This window comes from Pongo pygmaeus, chromosome 11, assembly GCF_028885625.2.
Source record: "Pongo pygmaeus isolate AG05252 chromosome 11, NHGRI_mPonPyg2-v2.0_pri, whole genome shotgun sequence".
Classification (NCBI taxonomy): Eukaryota; Metazoa; Chordata; class Mammalia; order Primates; family Hominidae; genus Pongo; species Pongo pygmaeus.
The window spans coordinates 53,733,029-53,751,988 of NC_072384.2; the positions used below are offsets into that span (position 1 = coordinate 53,733,029).

General features: G+C 35.2%; 1 protein-coding gene across 7 annotated transcripts in view; it reads left to right on the forward strand.

Moving 5' to 3' along the window:
- The window catches only part of GALNT13 (polypeptide N-acetylgalactosaminyltransferase 13), a 585,401-nt gene that overhangs the window by 424,947 nt on the left and 141,494 nt on the right, over positions 1-18,960 (forward strand). For all 7 annotated transcript variants that reach the window (XM_054478803.2, XM_063647484.1, XM_063647481.1 and 4 more), the window contains one exon: positions 1,570-1,750. In XM_054478803.2, the coding sequence (XP_054334778.1) occupies positions 1,570-1,750 (181 nt within the window). The remainder of the gene's footprint in view (positions 1-1,569; positions 1,751-18,960) is intronic.

An 18,960-nucleotide genomic window follows, 5' to 3' on the forward strand; every position in this document is an offset into this window, starting at 1 on the left:
TGTTTGTTGGACCTATTTTTCTGCTAGCATTACACTGTTTAAAAATTATAAAATAAAAAAGAATAGATTTACATGAAATGCACAAACCATTATTGATTATTATGACTTATTATTTATCATCTTTTATCTTCTGATAAAAAAGCGATTGTCTTCTTACTGCTACCCAAGTCCAATAGCAGCTCTTTTCTAAGCTAAATTTATCTGAAGGGTCAGGTGGAAAGATAGGTTTTTTTCTTTCTTTCTTTTTCTTTTCTTTTTTTTTTTTTTTTTAAGATAGAGTTTCGCTTTTGACACCCAGGCTGGAGTGCAATGGCGCGTGATCTCGGCTCACTGCAACCTCTGCCTCTCGAGTTCAAGCGATTCTCTTGCCTCAGCCTCCTGAGTAGCTGGGACTACAGGCGTGTGCCACCACATCCGGCTGATATTTGTATTTTTAGTAGAGACAGGTTTTTGCCATGTTGGTCAGGCTGGTCTCAAACTTCTGACCTCACATGATCTGCCCACCTCGGCCTCCCAAAGTGGTGGGATTACAAGTGTGAGCCACCGCACCTGGCCAGAAATGGCCAGAAAGATATTTTTCTTTCAAAAAAAGTAACTCTACTTAAATCAGATGTATCAAATGAAAACAATGTTAGTTACAGTATAAAACCATGTTTTCCAAATTTTGTAGAACAGTAACTATGACTTCTATTTATTGTGACAAGAAAACCTGTAGCATATATGTAATATATATATATATAATTGTATGTATAGTATTGTGTGTGTATACACATATATAGAGAGAAACAGTACAAGCTATGATTATACAATGTAATTTCATAGAAATCAGTATTTTATGGCTAGTTTGCATCATACTTGGCCTCAAATACACAGTGAATTCTAGGATACTAAGAAATATACGGTATATTTTCTAAGAATTTATAGTTTTAAAGGAGTGATAAGGAAGTGAATAATTGTAATCAGTCCTAAAAGCATGCTTAAAATACAAAAGGTACACATTACTAAATCTCCCCCCAGAGCTTTCTAGAAGAAATGATCTTGGTGAAGATGAGTTTTGAAGGATATGTAGACCTTGAGCACCTATAAAGGTGTCCTAACACATCTTAATAATAAATCCAAAGGCTTAAGATGCAAGGTATATGACCAGCTTAGAATGAATGGTCATTTATAATTCCAGATGGATGGAGAGTAACTGATTTTTCTCCAAATCAAATTTAGTTTTTGACAATGGCATGTAACATGTACAGATTCAGTAATAGCAGATTTGGGTACCAAATCTACTAACTAGCAATTAGGTTAACTACTAGAAACTAGAAATTAGGTATTCTAATAAAGAGACATACATTAAATGTATCTTACCTCCATAATTCCAATGCTACAAGTATTTAAATATATCAAGATCTTCCAAATTCGCATCCTTTGCCAAAAGTAAGTATAGTGTACTAATTCTGAATTTTGCATCAGATATTTGCTTGAAACATGTAAGATCTGAAGATTTGGCCTAAGCTTCAGTTGCTTCGTCTGATACAATATTATTGCATCATTTACAATGATTGTTCCTTTTCCCAGATTTGGCAATGTGGAGGCTCCTTGGAGATTGTTACTTGCTCCCATGTTGGTCATGTTTTTCGGAAGGCGACTCCATACACTTTTCCTGGTGGCACTGGTCATGTCATCAACAAGAACAACAGGAGACTGGCAGAAGTTTGGATGGATGAATTTAAAGATTTCTTCTACATCATATCCCCAGGTACACAATTCTGACATTTTTCTTTCTCTACAGGAGAAAATAAAATTGAAACATACTGAATATGTGTTTCATTATTGCTGTTATTCTTCTAGTTAAAATATTGTTTATTACCATAATATTGCAGAAAACTGCATATGAGACAGTTATACTATGAAGTAAATTTTGATGTAAAATAAGAACTATATTTCAAACACCTAAATATTATCTTTTTTTTTCTCAACCCAAGTGTTATGCTGGAAAAATGAAGAAAGCCATACAGAGATCTATATTTATTATTAACTTGAATTAAGAATATTTTTTAAAATATCTTAGTAGGGGAAGATTAAATGACTTCATACAGAAACAAGATGGAAAATTATGCAGATATTTAAATTTATATTTCTGAAGAACATAGTAAATTATTCATCAGTAAATATATGTGAAAAATAATATAAGAGTAAAATGTTTTCGTACTGTAGTTACAGAGAAGTATATATATTGAAATAGAAGTAAACATAGGCTATCAGTGGGTGGTAGGATTATGGGTAATTCTTTTCCCTATATTTTTATATATTTTCTAATATTCATACGTTACTTATTTTAAGAATTGAAAGTCATTAAAAAGGAAAAAAATGAGAAAATCCTATTACTGGGTGGTGGGATTATTAATAATTACATTCTGTATAGTTTTCTAGATTTCTGCAATAGCTACATTACTTAAAACAAAAAAAGCCAAAAACTGAAGCATTTAAAAAGGCAGAAAAATAAGGATACAAAAGGACTCAGTTTTTATATAGGCCTTATGGTCATTAGTGTCATTATTGTCATTATTATGTAACCCATAAGGACAACAACAAAAATCCAGGCCTACATCCTCTTTCTGTAATACAATCTATTAGCTGGCTTAGAAAAGCCTATTTGATTTTAATTGGCATGCTCTGATTTTTGAAGGTACATTTAAGTGTCAATGAAAACAGTCAAACTCTGTAAAACATTTAGAGCTTTATTCTGAACCAAATTTGAGTGAACCTGGCCCAAGGCACAGTCTAGAGAGTTCCAGAGAACATGTGCCCAAGATGGTTGGGTTATAGGTTGATGTTACACATTTTAGTGAGACATGAGACACATCAGTGAACTCATATGAGGGATATATTGGTTTGGTCAAGTTATTATCTAAATACCTAGACTCAATAGGAAAGAGTGACTAGATAGGAGGTTGTGGAAACCAAGGTTCTTATTATGCAGATGAAGTATCATAGGTGGCCACCTTAGAGGCAATAGTTGGCAAGTGTTTCCTATTCAAACCTTTAAAAGGTGCTAAACTCAGTTAATCTCCTCAGGTTTGGGAGGGACTGGAAGGGGAAAGGTCTAGCTAGATGCAGATTTTTCCCCCACAAAAGATGTCTTTGCAGGGCCATTTCAAAATATGGCAAAGAAATATACTTTGGGTTCCTTCTTTATCTGTCATATGTTTTTATGCCAGAATCAGATTGGCAATGAAGCGGCTACGTTGTCTGGAGTAAATACTAGGGGTTTGTCCTCTCATGCCAAGAAAATTTAGGACAGGGACACACACGAGGAGTTTAGGAGTGGAGGTTAAATAGGCAGAAGAAAGAGAAAGGAGGACAGCCCACTCTCTGGTGAGAGAGAGGGCTTCGGAAAGGGAAAGACCACCAGAGTCGGATGCACGCGATTTTATAGGCAGGCTTGAGGAGGCTGATTTACTAGGGCCCACAGAATGGTTGGATCAGGTGCGCCCTTTACATAGAGTGTGGGAAGGCTGGCCACCCCACCCTAATCTTATTATGCAAATAGACTTTCCACTGCACTGGCGCCATCTTGTCTGCTCCTTACTGTACATATGGCTGCCAAAGAGAAAAGGGAAGATGGAGTCGCTGTTTTGAACATAATTGGCCCAGGTGCCAGCATCTATATCTGCAGTTCAATTTTACAAACTGCTCTTTGTTAGAAAATGATTCTAGGGCTGCTTTTCATTAAAAAGGAAAACCTTACCGAGGACTCCTGTACCCTCACTGTCTGCCTAAGTAATTTCATCTTAACTCCTATATCAGTGGCTAACCCACATTACACAGGGTTAAATGAACCCATCTGATGAGATTGTATGGTCAATAGGGCATGATACGAACTTGGACAAGAGAGGAAAAGGTCCAGGTTTAGTCCTTATAAGAAAATTCAAACTTTTTTTTTTTTGAGACGGAGTCTAACTCTGTTGCCCAGACTGGAGTGCAGTGGCGCGATCTCGGCTCACTACAACCTCTGCCTCCCGATTCAAGGGATTCTCCTGCCTCAGCCTCTCCAGTAGCTGGGATTACAGGCGCCCGCCACCATGGCCGGCTAATTTTCGTATTTTTAGTAGAGACGGGGTTTCACCATGTTGGCCAGGCTGGTCTCGAACTCCTGACTTCCAGTGATCCGCCCTTCAGCCTCCCAGAGTGCTGTGATTACAGACTTGATCCACCGCGCCCGGCAAATCTTTTTTATATACAAGTACCTAGAAGAGAAGGAGTAGAAGAAGCAGTATGAAGTTTCTTATTAAGATCCAGCGTCGCTGTATAAAGAAGAATGGGGGTATTGTATGTTTAAGTGTGTGATTAGGAAAAGGACTTTTTCACACGTTTTCAAGCCTCTTCTATATTAAAAAGCTATTACGAGGAACACCATTTCATGCATAGATGTATTTCCCTTTACAGTAGAAATCTAGTCCATATGTTCAGAGTTGAATTCAGCAAGCGCATGTAATATTCACAGCAAGGCAGTGACATTTATATAACCTTTTCATTTTCTTTTGATTATACTTTTTGAATTCAAATCATTACTTGTAGAAATATATAAGTTCAAATATGAATAAAGAAGTAATGGAGGAAAAAAGTGTGTTATGTGTGATTGCATGCAGTGTACATTCAGGAATACGAGTAATTGAAAATAATTGTAATCACATGTATTATATTCATCCATGATGAATATTTGTGAAAAGTAATGTACTAGTCTTTTGTATAATTTTCAACTGAATGAAAAAGGCAGATAAATGATGGAACCATTTCTCAAATTATAATGAAATGAATAACTTTAGAATGTAAAGCATGGGAAAAAATGCCTACTATCTGGAACTAATGACTTTATGTTGCACAATAGGGACTATTTGTATATCCCGGAAAGTGCAGTTTTTACATTACAATAAATAATATTTGGGGTTATTGTTCTTATAAAATGGATTTATTTAAATCTAGAAAAGTAGTTTGGGAGGCAGAACAAGGACTTTTGGGGATGTGTTGAAGATATCTAAGAACTTCCTAAAGGGCATTTATGTTTCTGTGTGTCTCAGAGACAGTCAGTGCAGCTAAGCAATGGTAGAATCTACCAGCGATAGTGTAGGCAGAGGGAGGAAACCCCAAACCTGAAACACAAAACAATGAATTGCTTCTCCCTGAAAAAGGAAGAATGGATGCAGGCTGGAAACTAGTACTGGATGTCTAAAACAATTTGAGCCCTGAGAAGATTTCAGATCATCCAAAAACAGATAAAACAGGTTATAGTTAGAAATCTATTATTTTTATGACAACAGTCTCAGCCATTGTTAATTTAGGCTAAAACAGCAGTGGTCATTTTAATTTAAAATCAAAATCATACACTTCTTTGCTATCCTCTGGAATTTTTGATTTTCTGTTTTTCATCACTTTGGGAGTGGGTGAGTTTGTAAAGAGAGAATCTGGTGTGTGTGTTCAGGAAGGAGGGGTGGGAGCTACATGCATTCATATCCACAGTTAGAACTATATTCTTTACTATAATACACATGCACACACAAACACACACACACACACGTATTTATGAAAAACTCTAAAGAGTTTATGAGTTTATATTGAGCTTCCCAAAACTTCCTTAACATGGTGAAATAAATAATACTTGTTCTTTCTAGAAACTCCTCTATATATTAATTTTTCCTATATGTTTTGTGAGATTTCCACTTTTTACATGTGAGCTTCTACTCTGAAATTGTATTCTTCACTTAGGCAGTTTCTCAAACTTCAGTCTTTAAGTGCTGAACCTTTATAACTTGAATTCTGACAATAACTTACTTACTTTCAATATACTCTATAAAATATCACCTGCATACTTTATTGGTTGGCTTCAGGAATGTTTCAGCTCTATCTGCCTTGAACTGTCCGGGTATTCTTTCTCTCTTTGTATTCCCTGAAGTTTGATAACATGGGCAAACCATCATCACTTCTTACCATATTGTTTTAATTTTTACTACTTGTCTCTATATCCAAAGTAGTTCAGAGACAACTATTTACAGTGCCTAGCAACTTTCCTGTCATTTTGTTTAAAAATTTTTTGTTGAATAACTGAAGAATGAATGAATGAATATTTTTTAAAAGAGAGCCACATTTGTTTCTTTCCTTCTGGTGAATTATCCATGGGTGTCTGGTTTATACCAGGGAGACTCTTCACAAGAATTGTGGCAAATAAGCCTTTGTCCCACCTTTCTGATCCAGCCCTGGATAAGGACCCACTGTTAAAAGAGAGGTGAAGGGTCTTCCACATAAATCTCTTTTATTATTATTAGTAGTAGTATTATTATACTTTGAGTTCTGGGATACATGTGCAGAACATGCAGGTTTGTTACATAGGTATACACGTGCCATGGTGGTTTGCTGCACCCATCAACCCGTCATCTACATTAGGCATTTCTCCTAATGCTATCCCTCCCCTAAGCCCCAACCCCTAATAGGCCCTGGTGTGTGATGTTCCCCTCCCTATGTCCATGTGTTCTCATTGTTCACCTCCCACTTATGAGTGAGAACATGCAGTGTTTGGTTTTCTGTTCCTGTGTTATATCATTCTGTAACCACACAGCAGGTTCTCCTTGCCCACTGCCCAGACATAGCTGATTTATCAAGACAGGGGAATTGCAATAGATAAAGAGTTTAAATCACATAAAGCTGGCTGTACAGGAGATCAGAGTTTCATTATTACTCAAATCAGTCTCCCTAAAAATTCCGGGATCCAGGTTTTTAAGGATAATTTGGTAGGGGGGTGGGAGGGTCAAGAAAGGGGGAGATCCGATTAGTCAGAGATGAAATCATAGGGTATTGAAGTGGGTTTTTCTTGCAGTCTTCTGTTCCTGGGTGGGATCACAGAACTGGTTGAGCCAGATTACCCGTCTGAGTGGTATCAGCTGTTGCATCAAAATGTAGGGTCTGCAAAATGTCTGCAGCAATGATCTTAGGTTTTACATCACAGCAGTGATGTAATCGCCAGGAGCATTTTGGAGAGGTTCAGAATCTTGTGGCCTCTGGCTGCATGACTCCTAAACCACAATTTTTAATCTTGTGGCTAATTTGTTAGTCCTACAAAGGCAGACTAGTCCCTCGGCAAGAAGGTGGTTTGTTTTAGAAAGGGCTGTTATTTTTTTTTTTTTCAGCATTACATTAAATTCACTCCCAAAATTAGTTTGGCCTGCACCCAGGAATGAACAAGGACAGTTTGGAAGTTAGCAGCAAGATGGAGTTGGGTAGGTCAGATCCCTTTCACTGTTATAATAAAGGCAGTTTCAATTCCTCTGAGTTTTCCATAGGAAAAGAAAATTCCTTTGGTTTACATATGTGCTTAGGGTTTTATGATTTCACCATAATCATAGGTACACACTGTAATATAATCTTACCCTCCAGGGCTAATACAAAAGTCTAACAGGCACAATAAAAGCAGACAATAAAATTGTTTAACAGAGCAACAAAATACAAGAGCCCACAAACTAAAATAAGGTTACTTTTATACATTTTGGTTTTTATATTTCTTATGACTCCCAATTAATTTAAAGTTAAAAATGAGATGTATAAATGGCTTCGTGTGTGAATACCTTTATCTGAGTTTTTTCACAATATTAACTATATATCCTAACAGTCTTGGCCTATGCTCATTAGCCATTTGGTAGCATTGACAAAGTTGGTAGGGTCTACTTATGTCTTCTAAATAGGTGTGTAAATAAAGAATAGACATACTTTGAAATAGTGTTCAAGAATAGATTTTTTTTTTACATTTGTTTAGTTTGATTTCTGGCTGTCTTCTTAAGGACGCAAATACTATAGCATCATTCATTTTTAAAGCCCTGTAGGCTGTTAAAGCCTACGGCAGTTTTTACAAGTAATTGAGCTGTTTCAGCTTGAACCAATCTGATTGTCCTAGCAAATCCTTTGAAGTGAAGTTATGTAAGCAAAAACTGCTCTTCACAGAATACCACATTATAAAAAGCAACATTTTATTTTCCTCGTGGTCACAGGTAAAAAGCTTAAGAACTTTAAGATAGACTATAGTCATAACACTTTCTGTATATTTGATATGCTGGCTGTTTTATAAATAGTGGTTTTCTTTTTGGGGGGAAGGTAGGTCTCTAGCTGTATATCAACAGGCATGGTGATTAGAAGCAGCAGTTTTTATACAACACCCATGTTCTTCTTCCTTTACTTGATGGACACTCTTGTTTTGAGCAGAAACATATTAAAATTAAATTTAAAGGATCCCAAAACATAACTTAAAAGGTATTTATATGTGACTGGGAAAAACAGATTATTTTTTCTTTGGCAATATTGTAGTTTGATCTGTATTCCAGTTAAACACAAACCACACAATTACAGAGGACTCCTTGAACTTACTTTGAAGGTTAACTCCCTATTCGTTAACCTTTTAAAAATGCTTAAGAAAAATCAAATCACCAAAGGCAGCCTTTGTTAGCAGCATCTTTGCATTGTTATTAAAGTTTAAAGCCTATATTCATTTCCATCTCTTGAAATTTCTATCTATGAAATACTAGTGTTTTTGACATGCTGATATTTTGAAAAATACAATATTTAATAACCAGCTCTTTGAATGTGGGGCCTAATTTCTTCTGTAAGTCATGAAAATGTTCCAGGCTGATTTTATGGAGTGTGAATGTGCAGTGTGAATATTTTTGTAATAATCTAGGAATATTAGTTTTTGGTTGGATTAACAGGAATTCATCTGAAAAGAGTGCAGCACTTCTGAAAATAAAGTACCTTTGTACCTATGAGTTTTGAACTTTTAATACATGCTTTTTCAGCAGCAGCAGCAGCAGCCATAGTGTCAATGAGGGAATGTGGTATGATGAGGAGAAAATCCTAAATTATTTTAATGTGCCATGTTATAATAACACGTAATGCATTATTTGTGTGATGCCCTAAAATGCTAAATATTGAAAATAAAGAATGACAGCTATATTCATCAACTGCTTTTCCTTGCTGCAATCAATTAAAACAGTTTTGGATTCTTTAATTCTTTAAGGCATTAGGTCAACATTTATTATTGGTCCTTTTATTGGTATTTTATGGGTTTTTACTTGTATTTTTATAATAAGGATACTGCCATGCTCTGTCTTCACTTGTTAAGTGCTTATTAAGTTCTTGTTTGTTACTATGTCAAGTAGGAGGGACTATGACCACTTTTAAAATGTTGTCTTTGCCATTAAAGAGTGAACTGTCTACATGAGCACATGTAATTAGTTTAAATGAAAAATAAGATTAAATGCTTAATACATGGGAAACACATTTTCAGGAATTAATATGATTCTTATGTGAACTGCCTACATCTTCCTAGATTCTTCCTTCTCGCCCACAGTCTTCAAATGAATCTCCAACTCCTTTCTTTTCCACCTTCTAATTGCTCTCAAATCCGTTCATTTGTCTTCATTTCCAGATTCACCTTCATCCAGACAACCTCCTGATTATCCTGATTGGGCTCTGTCCTAGTCTGTTTTGTGTTGCTATAACAGAATATCTGATGCTGGGTAATTTATAAAGATAAGAAGTTTGGCTCACAATTCTGCAGGCTGGGAAGTCCAAGATCAGGCAGCCCATCTGGTGAGGGCCTTGTGCCACTTCAACTCATGGCAGAAGGTGGAAGGGGAAATGGGTAAGTGCAAGGAGACCAAACATGAGAAGGAACAACCCACTTTTGAAGTAACTAATCCAGTCTTGTGAGAGCAAGAACTCACTCCATGAGATGGCATTAATCTATTCATGAGGGATCCACTCCCATGACCCAAACACCTCCCACTAGGGCCTCCCTTTCAACACTGCAACATTGGGAATCGAATTCAACATAAATTTGGGCGGGAACAAACCTCATCCAAACCACAATAGCCTCCCTGTCTCAAAGCTTGCCTACTCCTCACCCATCCTCAGAGCGCTGCTTGAGGACCTTCCCAAACCAAATTATCACTGGTCTCTTATTTTCCTAACAACCTTTTAATGACTTAACACAAAGTCAAAAGCCATGAACATGGCCAATAAGGCCCTGTGAGAGCCAATCCTTGCCCAACTTTCCAGTCTTTTCTTGTACACTTTCTTCCCAAGAATTCCATATACCTGCCATGTGGAACTACATTGATTGGGTCTCCAAGCTTAACATGCTCCCTTTTACCTTGAAGTTTTTCTGTATGTCTAAAAGAGTATTTGAATGGTTATTGAATACTGCCACCTTTGCTTAAAGTACCATAATCATCCACCCCTGTCAATCAGGTTTGATGTAATTCCCCCCAGGGACTCCAGTGGTTCCTGTAATTTCCCTAATGTAGCATTTATGCATGTTTCAAGTATTTCTTACCCCCACTAAATGATGTGAATGAAAGGACTATATCTGTTTTATTGTTTTTTGTTTGATTTTGTCTTTAGAGCTTACTGAGCTCAAATCTATTACATTTGTACTATTTTATAACCTATGTCAGAGGCAAATGAAATATATAAGTCCCAATCACCATTACCATGTATCCTTCAAATCTTTTTCTTATGCATTTACATACATATACAGACACATATTCATATATATAAAAAATCAGTACTGTTATAACTCCTTTACTTCTACCTTAATATTATGTCCTGCAGTGTTTTACATACTGTTTGCTTAGAATTATTATTCCATTTTGTAGAGAAACAGTTTTATATTGCATGGATATATCAAAACTTACTTAATCATACCAATATTGATAAGCAGTTAGGCAGGTTTCAGTTGTCCCTTACTACAAAAAAGTTACAGAAACCCTCCTGTAACAACTTCTTTGTGAACCTGAGAGGATATTTCTGACGGATGTGGAAGCATTAAGAATGAAAGCACTGGAGGCAGACTACCTGGATTAATTCAAATCCTGACTCTACTTAATCTCTCTTTACCTAATCTCTGCACTTAGTTTGTTTGCTAGAAAATGGGGATTATAAAAATATGGCCTTCCACATAAAGTTTTTCTTTACCTAATCTCTGCACTTAGTTTGTTTGCTATAAAATGGGGATTATAAAAATACGGCCTTCCACATGAAGTTTTTTGAGAGTTAAATGAAATAAGATATATAAATCACTTAAGACAATGTCTGGCAAGTATCAAACAATTAGCTGTTATTATTATTCATATATATTCATAGAATATTCATAGAATATTCTATGAATATATATGAATGACAACACAAAGTTTACTTAAATTTATTAGATCAATGGATATGTAGATTTATATTTTGGTAGATATTGTCAAAAATTCTTAACTTCTTGAAGTACTTAATTATCACTCCCACCAACAATGCTTGAGCACTTACTGTATACTATCAACATTCTAGATTATCAATCTTTTTGTTTCTGCATATATATGTATATAGACATATATGTACATATTTATTTATATTTGTATAGATAATTGCACAGATAATCTGTTTTTTTCCCCAATTGCTGCTAGCAATGAACATCTTTTGCAATTTTCTGTTGACATTGGGATTTCTTCTGTAAAGAAACTAGTCATCCTTTTTATTCATATGCTTTGTTCATTTTGCCATTGAATATTTTTGTCTTTCTTTTATGTATTCATAGATCTTGATGTACTCTGGTGATAAATTATTTGTCTGTTATATACATTGTCAAGGATTTTCTCTGAGGTTATTACATGTGTGTTGTAATTTGATCGATATACAAAAAGATATTTTAAAAGAATTTAATTGTTGAAGTAAAGTCTATCTTAGCCTTTGTGGCTTTTTTGGTTTATACATTGTTAAAACAATCTCCCCCAAGTATAGCACATTTTATGTGCCCCAGAAATATATGTTAAATGATTTAGGCTTGAGTTGAACAAAATTAATGTTTTGCTTCTTTGTTTGATTTTTAGTAAAGTCCGTGGTCTCTCTGGGCAATAACCATGAACAGAATACCAGAATCAGATATCTTTCCTTATGAAAAGGGGTTTTGTTTGTATACATGGAACAAAAATGAAATTATTAGCTTAACAGTTAAAATTAAAGTTTTAAGTAAATCTATTAATGTGATTATATTACAGTAATTCTTCCTAAATATCTTGAATTATATTCATGGAATAGAACTAATAAGCAGACGGTATAAATATTATTTGTTGAATATTACAAAAATATTGAATTGAAGGGTAGACCATTGCATCCTCATCAACTTTGATTAGCATTTCAACAATTATTTTGAATAATTATGTTCTCAAAATAATTTTATCATAATGAAATCTGGATAGTTTCCAACTACTTCTAAAGTGAATAGAACTTAAGTTCTAGTGTATATATATACATATGTGTATATATATACACACACACTATATATATATATTTATGCATATGTATATATATATACACACACTAGAACTTAAGTTCTATTCACTTTAGAAATAGTTGGAAACTATCCATATTTCATTTATATACACACTATATATATATTTATACATATATACACTAGATATCTATATACACTATATTTATATCTGTATATATACACACAGTAGATAGATAGATAGATAGATAGATAGATAGATAGATACACACACACATATATTTAGATAGAGTCTCCCTCTGACACCAGGCTGGAGAGCAGTGGTGTGATCTCAGCTCACTACAACATCCACCTCCTGGGTTCAAGCGATTCTCCTGCCTCAGGCTCCCAAGTAGCTGGGACTACAGGCATGCACCACCACACCCAGCTAATTTTTGTATTTTTAGTAGAGATGGAGTTTAACCATGTTGGGCAGGATGGTGTTGATTTCCTGACCTCGTGATCTGCCCACCTCGGCCTCCCAAAGTGCTGGGATTACAGGCGTGAGCCATCACGCCTGGACCTAGTATATGTTGATTCACAGAATAAGTACTACATTCTAGGGTTCAGATACCACGATCATTTATATATCTTGCTTCTGATTCTCCTTCAGAGAAAACACGGATACCTCTAGTCTAATCATTATTTTGTATATGCAACCAATACAATAGTCTGAAATTTTATATTAATAAGTTCTACCCCAATTGGATTGGATGAGTCCTGATTACTTTCCATTACCCTAAACCTGCTGAATTAGTCAAGGTAGGAAATTACAAAATTTTTCAAATTGGTACAAATGATCAAGAACACTTATGAAGAATGTATGGATTTTTGGTCAGTAGTTGGCTGAGTTTTTGTTTGATGTAGGAGTACTACATCTGAATTAAATATTATTCAAGTACATACGGAGGCTTTATTATAACTCCTTTCATCTTACAACCTACTCTTCAGAGTACCTCAGTTTTACTAGTTAAATCTAACGAAACTAAAATTGAATAGCTTAAAATTATATGAGTAATTACACTAAATTTCAATTCTAATTTCTTAGCAAAATTGAAGAGATCACTCTGACACTTAGTAGCAGTCATTTATATAACGTTATTGGTGTAGGTGGTTACACATTGCAGATTTCTTATCTCTCATACTCTCAGCTAAGTCCCCCAAATTAGATATTCTGGTGGATTGCATTTGCTTGGATTTATACTCATTGTCTTAGTCTGATTATGTTGCTATAAAGGAATACCTGATGATGAGTAATTTAAAAAGAAAAAAGGTTTATTTGGCTCACAGCTCTGCAGGCTGTACGAGAAGCATGGCATCAGAATCTGCTTGGCTTCTGATAAGGGGCTCAGGCTGCTTCCACTCACGGTGGAAGGTAAAGGAGAGCCAGCATATGCAGAGATCTTGTAGGGAAAGAAAGAAAGCAAGAGTGAGGGAGATGGGAAGTGCCAGTTTCCTTTTAACAACTAGCTCTCAGGGAAACTATTTTGGAAACTAATTGAGTGAGAACTCAGTCATTACTGCAAGGATGGCACCAAACCATTCATGAGGGACATACCTTCCTTCACTTCCCATTAGGCCCCTACCTCCAACATTGGGGATCAAATTTCAGTGTGAGGTTTGGAGTGTCAAATATCCAAACGATAGCACTCATCTTTGCCTGGATTCCAATGTTGAAACACACTCTTCTTTGCCTAAAACTCTTCTTTGCCTAAATTCCTATGCTATACTCATTTTTTGGCTATTTTAAATATAATTTGAGTTCACGTCTGGAATGACCCAGCTACATATACTCTTAGGAAAGTGATGCAAGAATGGCTTAAATAATTAAGAAACCCAGTCTTTTCTCTACCAAATAATAATATAAGATGGATAAATTTCTCAGATGTGCTAAATTGTCTCTTTAAAATAGTCACTTATAAAAACAAAACAAACAAACATACCACAAACTTTTTTACAGGACATTAAACTCTCAATGACAGATTATCTCAGGACCCTAATAATTTACATTCCTTTGGTAGCAGTCCTTCCTCAGGATATTAATACAAATTATCTAGAAAATAAAAATTCTATACTTATTAGATATCTTTATCAAGTGGGATTATGAGTTTGAGAGCATTGCAGTAAATCTTCAATAGGAAAGAATGCTAGACAATGGATCCAAGCTGGGATGAAAAGTTGCATCAGGGAGGCAGGGCTAGGGCTTTAAAAACAGAAGGGGAAATAATTTCTGAAATAAGAAGTTTATTTAACAAATAAGCCTTCTGCCTGATTTTATCAGAAGCACTATTAATGCGTAATTCTTGATGCCTAAAAGCTGGTGCATAACTGCCTTGCTATGAAATATCTGGTGTGAAAGGTCTACTTAAGAACACATGCACACACGTATACATGATTCGTTAACACATCCTCAGTGTTGTAGGTACTAATTGTATATCAATTGCCTAAAAATGTTTATGTTTTAATTACAGGAAACATTCACCAAAATTAAATGATTGTTATATTTTACAAATTGATTTAACTGAAGTTTCAAAATAATGAAGGACTTATCGTTGGTTACTTCAGTTCAGCAAGTTAATTGTAAATTACATATAATATTTGCACGCTGAATTAAGATATATTCTAAGCACACAGGGACACTGATAAAATGTATCAAACCGGATCACAAGGTCAGGAGTTCCAGACCAGACTGACCAACATGGTCAAACCCTATCTCTACTAAAAATACAAAAATTAGCTGGGTGTGGTGGCACACACCTGTAATCCCAGCTACTCAGAAGGCTGAGGCAGTAGAATCGCTTGAACCCGGGAGGCAGGAGTTGCAGTGAGCTGAGATCGCGCCACTGCACTCCAGCCTGAGTGACAGAATGAGATTCAGTCTCAAAAAAATTAGAAAAAAAATTTAAAAAATCAAACAGTTAAATTTTTATAATTTATATGGTTGAAAATAAGACAAATGAAGTTGGAATGATAATATTATTATTACTGAAAGGTGTTGTGTCAGAATTGTCATTAGTAAGTGAGCTGTATTATGCCATTTTAACTTTCTAATTGTTTTGTTTTATAAACTTTGCACATTCTTAGTGTAACATCTCTGTCGTTAACAAAAACAGAGCAATACATTTGAAAATTGTGATCAACTAGGAATTTTGTACAACTTAAAAATTTAGAAAATTTGGTCATTTTAGCATGATTTAATTATGTTTTCAACAAAAATTTTTTATTAAAATTAAGGAATATAGATTCCAAGTTCCTGAATAAGTTTTCAATTTTTCAAAGTGAACACAAAGTCACATATAACTAAATATAAAACTAGCTGTCTCAGTCCATTTTCTTTGGCTATAACACAATACCTGAGAGTGGGTAAATTATAAAGAAATGAAGTTTATTTAGCTCATGGTTATGGATATTCTGGGAAGTCCAAAAGCATAGTGTTGGCCTCTGTTGAGGGCCTTCTTGCTGCATCATAGCATGGCAGAGGGCAAGGGAATGCTTGTCAGCTCAGGTCTCTTTTCTTCTTCTTTTGCCACAAGTCCCAGTGTGGGGGTCTTACCCTGATGACTTTATTTAATCATAGTTACCTCCCAAAGGCCCCCCTCCAATCAGCGTATAAATTTGTGGATTAATTTTCCAACACATGAAATTTGGGTGACACATTTAACACATTCAGCCTTTGCCTATGTTATATAAACAACAGTGAAAGGAATGGAGCTATGACTTGAAAATACAGGTGGGCCAGGTGCAGTGGCTGATGCCTGTAATCCCAGCACTTTGGGAGGCCAAGGCGGGCAGATCACTTGAGGTCAGGAATTCAAGAGCAACCTGGCCAACATGGTGAAACCCCGACTCTACTAAAAATACAAAACTTAGCTGGGCGTGGTGGTGTGCACCTGTAGTCCCAGCTATTCAGGTGGCTGAGGCAGGAGAATCTCTTGAACCTGGGAGGCAGAGGTTGCAGTAAGCTGAGACTGTGCCACTGTACTCCAGCGTGGGTGACAAATGGAGACATCTTCTCAAAAAAAAAAAAAAAAAAAGAAGAATGGTGTAGTGTTTTTATTAAAAGGAGCTGTTATGAGGAAGAGCTTAGACATTTGTACATATTGAGAAGATAAGAAAATAGATACAATTTTAAATTCTAGATCAATAAGCTTTCCAGAAAATGTTGTATTCGGAATTGATTTTTAGTGCAGTAAGCTACAAATTTAGTAATATCTAGAAATATTCAAAGGCTAGATGTTAATCTTTTAGCGATGTTCTAGTGAGAATTGAATAAGAAGCTGGATTTGATTTCTTATCCAAACTTTCTAACTCTAAAATTCTGCCATCATAGAAACTTATATATCAATGAAGAAAATCACATTATATTTTTTCTAATAGACTGTATTAAAATAGAAAGAAAATGGATTGTGACTCACCACGAGAATCTTCTAATAAAAACCTTTTCAACCATGGGACAGGAATCTTTGAAAGAAGGCGGCTATACATCCCTGTTTCCCTGGGACTCCTGATTTATGCTTGTTTCTGGAGATAATGATATATAGCTCCTCTATTCACTCACCACAGAGTCCTGATTTTTGAACAATAAATTACATAGTCATTCTACTTATAAGGCATTGAGCACACTGACCCTGGAGGTAACTCTCTCTAGAATGGACTAAGTGGACTGTCAAGGATAACAATCATTCTGACATTGAACAGGACATAGACTCTTATTCATCCAGATTCTTGTCCTACCAAAGTCTAAAAAAAAAAAATTACATAAGTCATTTAGGCTTTTGCAGACTATCAGTTTGTAGATAACTGCTCTACCTCAATAAATTTCTTGATACACAAGACAAATGCCCTTCTTTAAAATACTACCCAAAAAGAGGTAACTAATTAAAAATACACTATCTCTTTGGAGATAAAATTATATCACTGAGTTTTGAATTTTTTTTTGGAAATGTGTTTGCTCTCATTTTCTTATTAATTTGTGTGATTGATTATCCCTGGCTTTATGATAATAAAAAGTCAAGTTCTAAATGGAATACTAATGTTTCTAAGTTTAAAGTTTGTGATACCTCGAAGTATCTGCAAACATTTCTACAGGAATTTAAATATTCCAAAACACCTTAAAAAACTTAATGAATATTACAATGCAATTTAGTTCATGATATACCATTAGAAAGAAGGAAGGAGTGATGAATTAGTAATTTCACAGATTAAACCATAGGATGTGGTAGCTTAAAGAAATTTAGAAATTATTAGATTAGGCTGGGTGCAGTGGTTCACGCCTGTAATCCCAGCACTTTGGGAGGCGAGTGAGGCAAGTGCGTCACCTGAGGTCAGGAGTTCGAGACCAACCTGGCCAACATAGTAAAACCCCATCTCTACTAAAATACAAAAATTAGCCAGGTGTGGTGGCATACGCCTGTAATCCCAGCTACTTGGGAAGCTGAGGAAGGAGAATCGCTTGAACCCAGGAGGCAGAAGTCGCAGTGAGCTGAGATCACACCACTGCACTCCAGCCTGGGTGACAAAGCAAGACTCTGTCTGAAAAAAAAAAAAAAAGAAAAAGAAAAACATTTCTTAATAATGTGATCCCATTTTAACTGAAATGTTGCTTTGATGATACTTTATTCTAAAAATATCAGTTAAATTGAGCATTAGTTGAACAGTAAGCATTATATTGAACTAGAAATATTACTCTTTTCATTCAGTAACATATTTTGATTCATTTTGTTTGTAGTAGTTATTTTTTCATCATTTTTATATACAGTAATTTAAACTTTCACTTCATAAAAAATGTAATCTTATTTGACTTCTTAGTTATAGCAGACATAAAAGAAAAACTAGAAAGACTAACTGCTGACATATATTTACATATCCCTATATATTATATATATTATGTGTATATATATATATCCCTCATATATCATGAGTCCTAACTTTGAGTAACTTATGTAATAACAGACTATTGTTTCTGTTGATACTGTGGATCTGACTCTTAAAAAATTGACGTTTTTAAGGGTAGCTATTTACCAAGATTAGGTTTTTCTCTGCCAAATGATTAAAGTGTACAATCAGAACATATTTATCTTCTAAAGTTAAAGTTAATGGCTTACCAATCTAGAATCTGTACCTTTAACAATGAAAATATAATTTCTTCATTGTCAAGGGAAAATAAGGAAACTTGGAAGTCAGTATTAAAGAGCAAAAGAACCACCTACTAAGATATTATATTTACTAAGTTCTATTTTCTTCCATTATACTTTCCCATGTTTAGAGTCCTTATGTATTATTAACATGGAAGTAAACAGAGAAAGTAAGCAATTAATTGATGGGCTTCTTATCAGCCTTCTGAGTATAAATTCAGTAGGGATGTTGCCCAGAAATGTTTATTTTTGTTAGGGGCTACACTGTGCTCACAGAAGTCTTTTTTTCACTGCTGTCAGTAAACAGTAGTAAAGGGTGGTGGCTGTGTGGGAAAAATTTCCAATGCATGATGTACATGAACAATAGCATAAAAGTTGTGTTTTATTGTAGAATCACTGATGTCCTCCATGACTGACCTTCTCCATTCTCACACTCCCAGGCCTTCTTAATCATCTTTCAGGGACCACTCTAGCCTGCCTCAC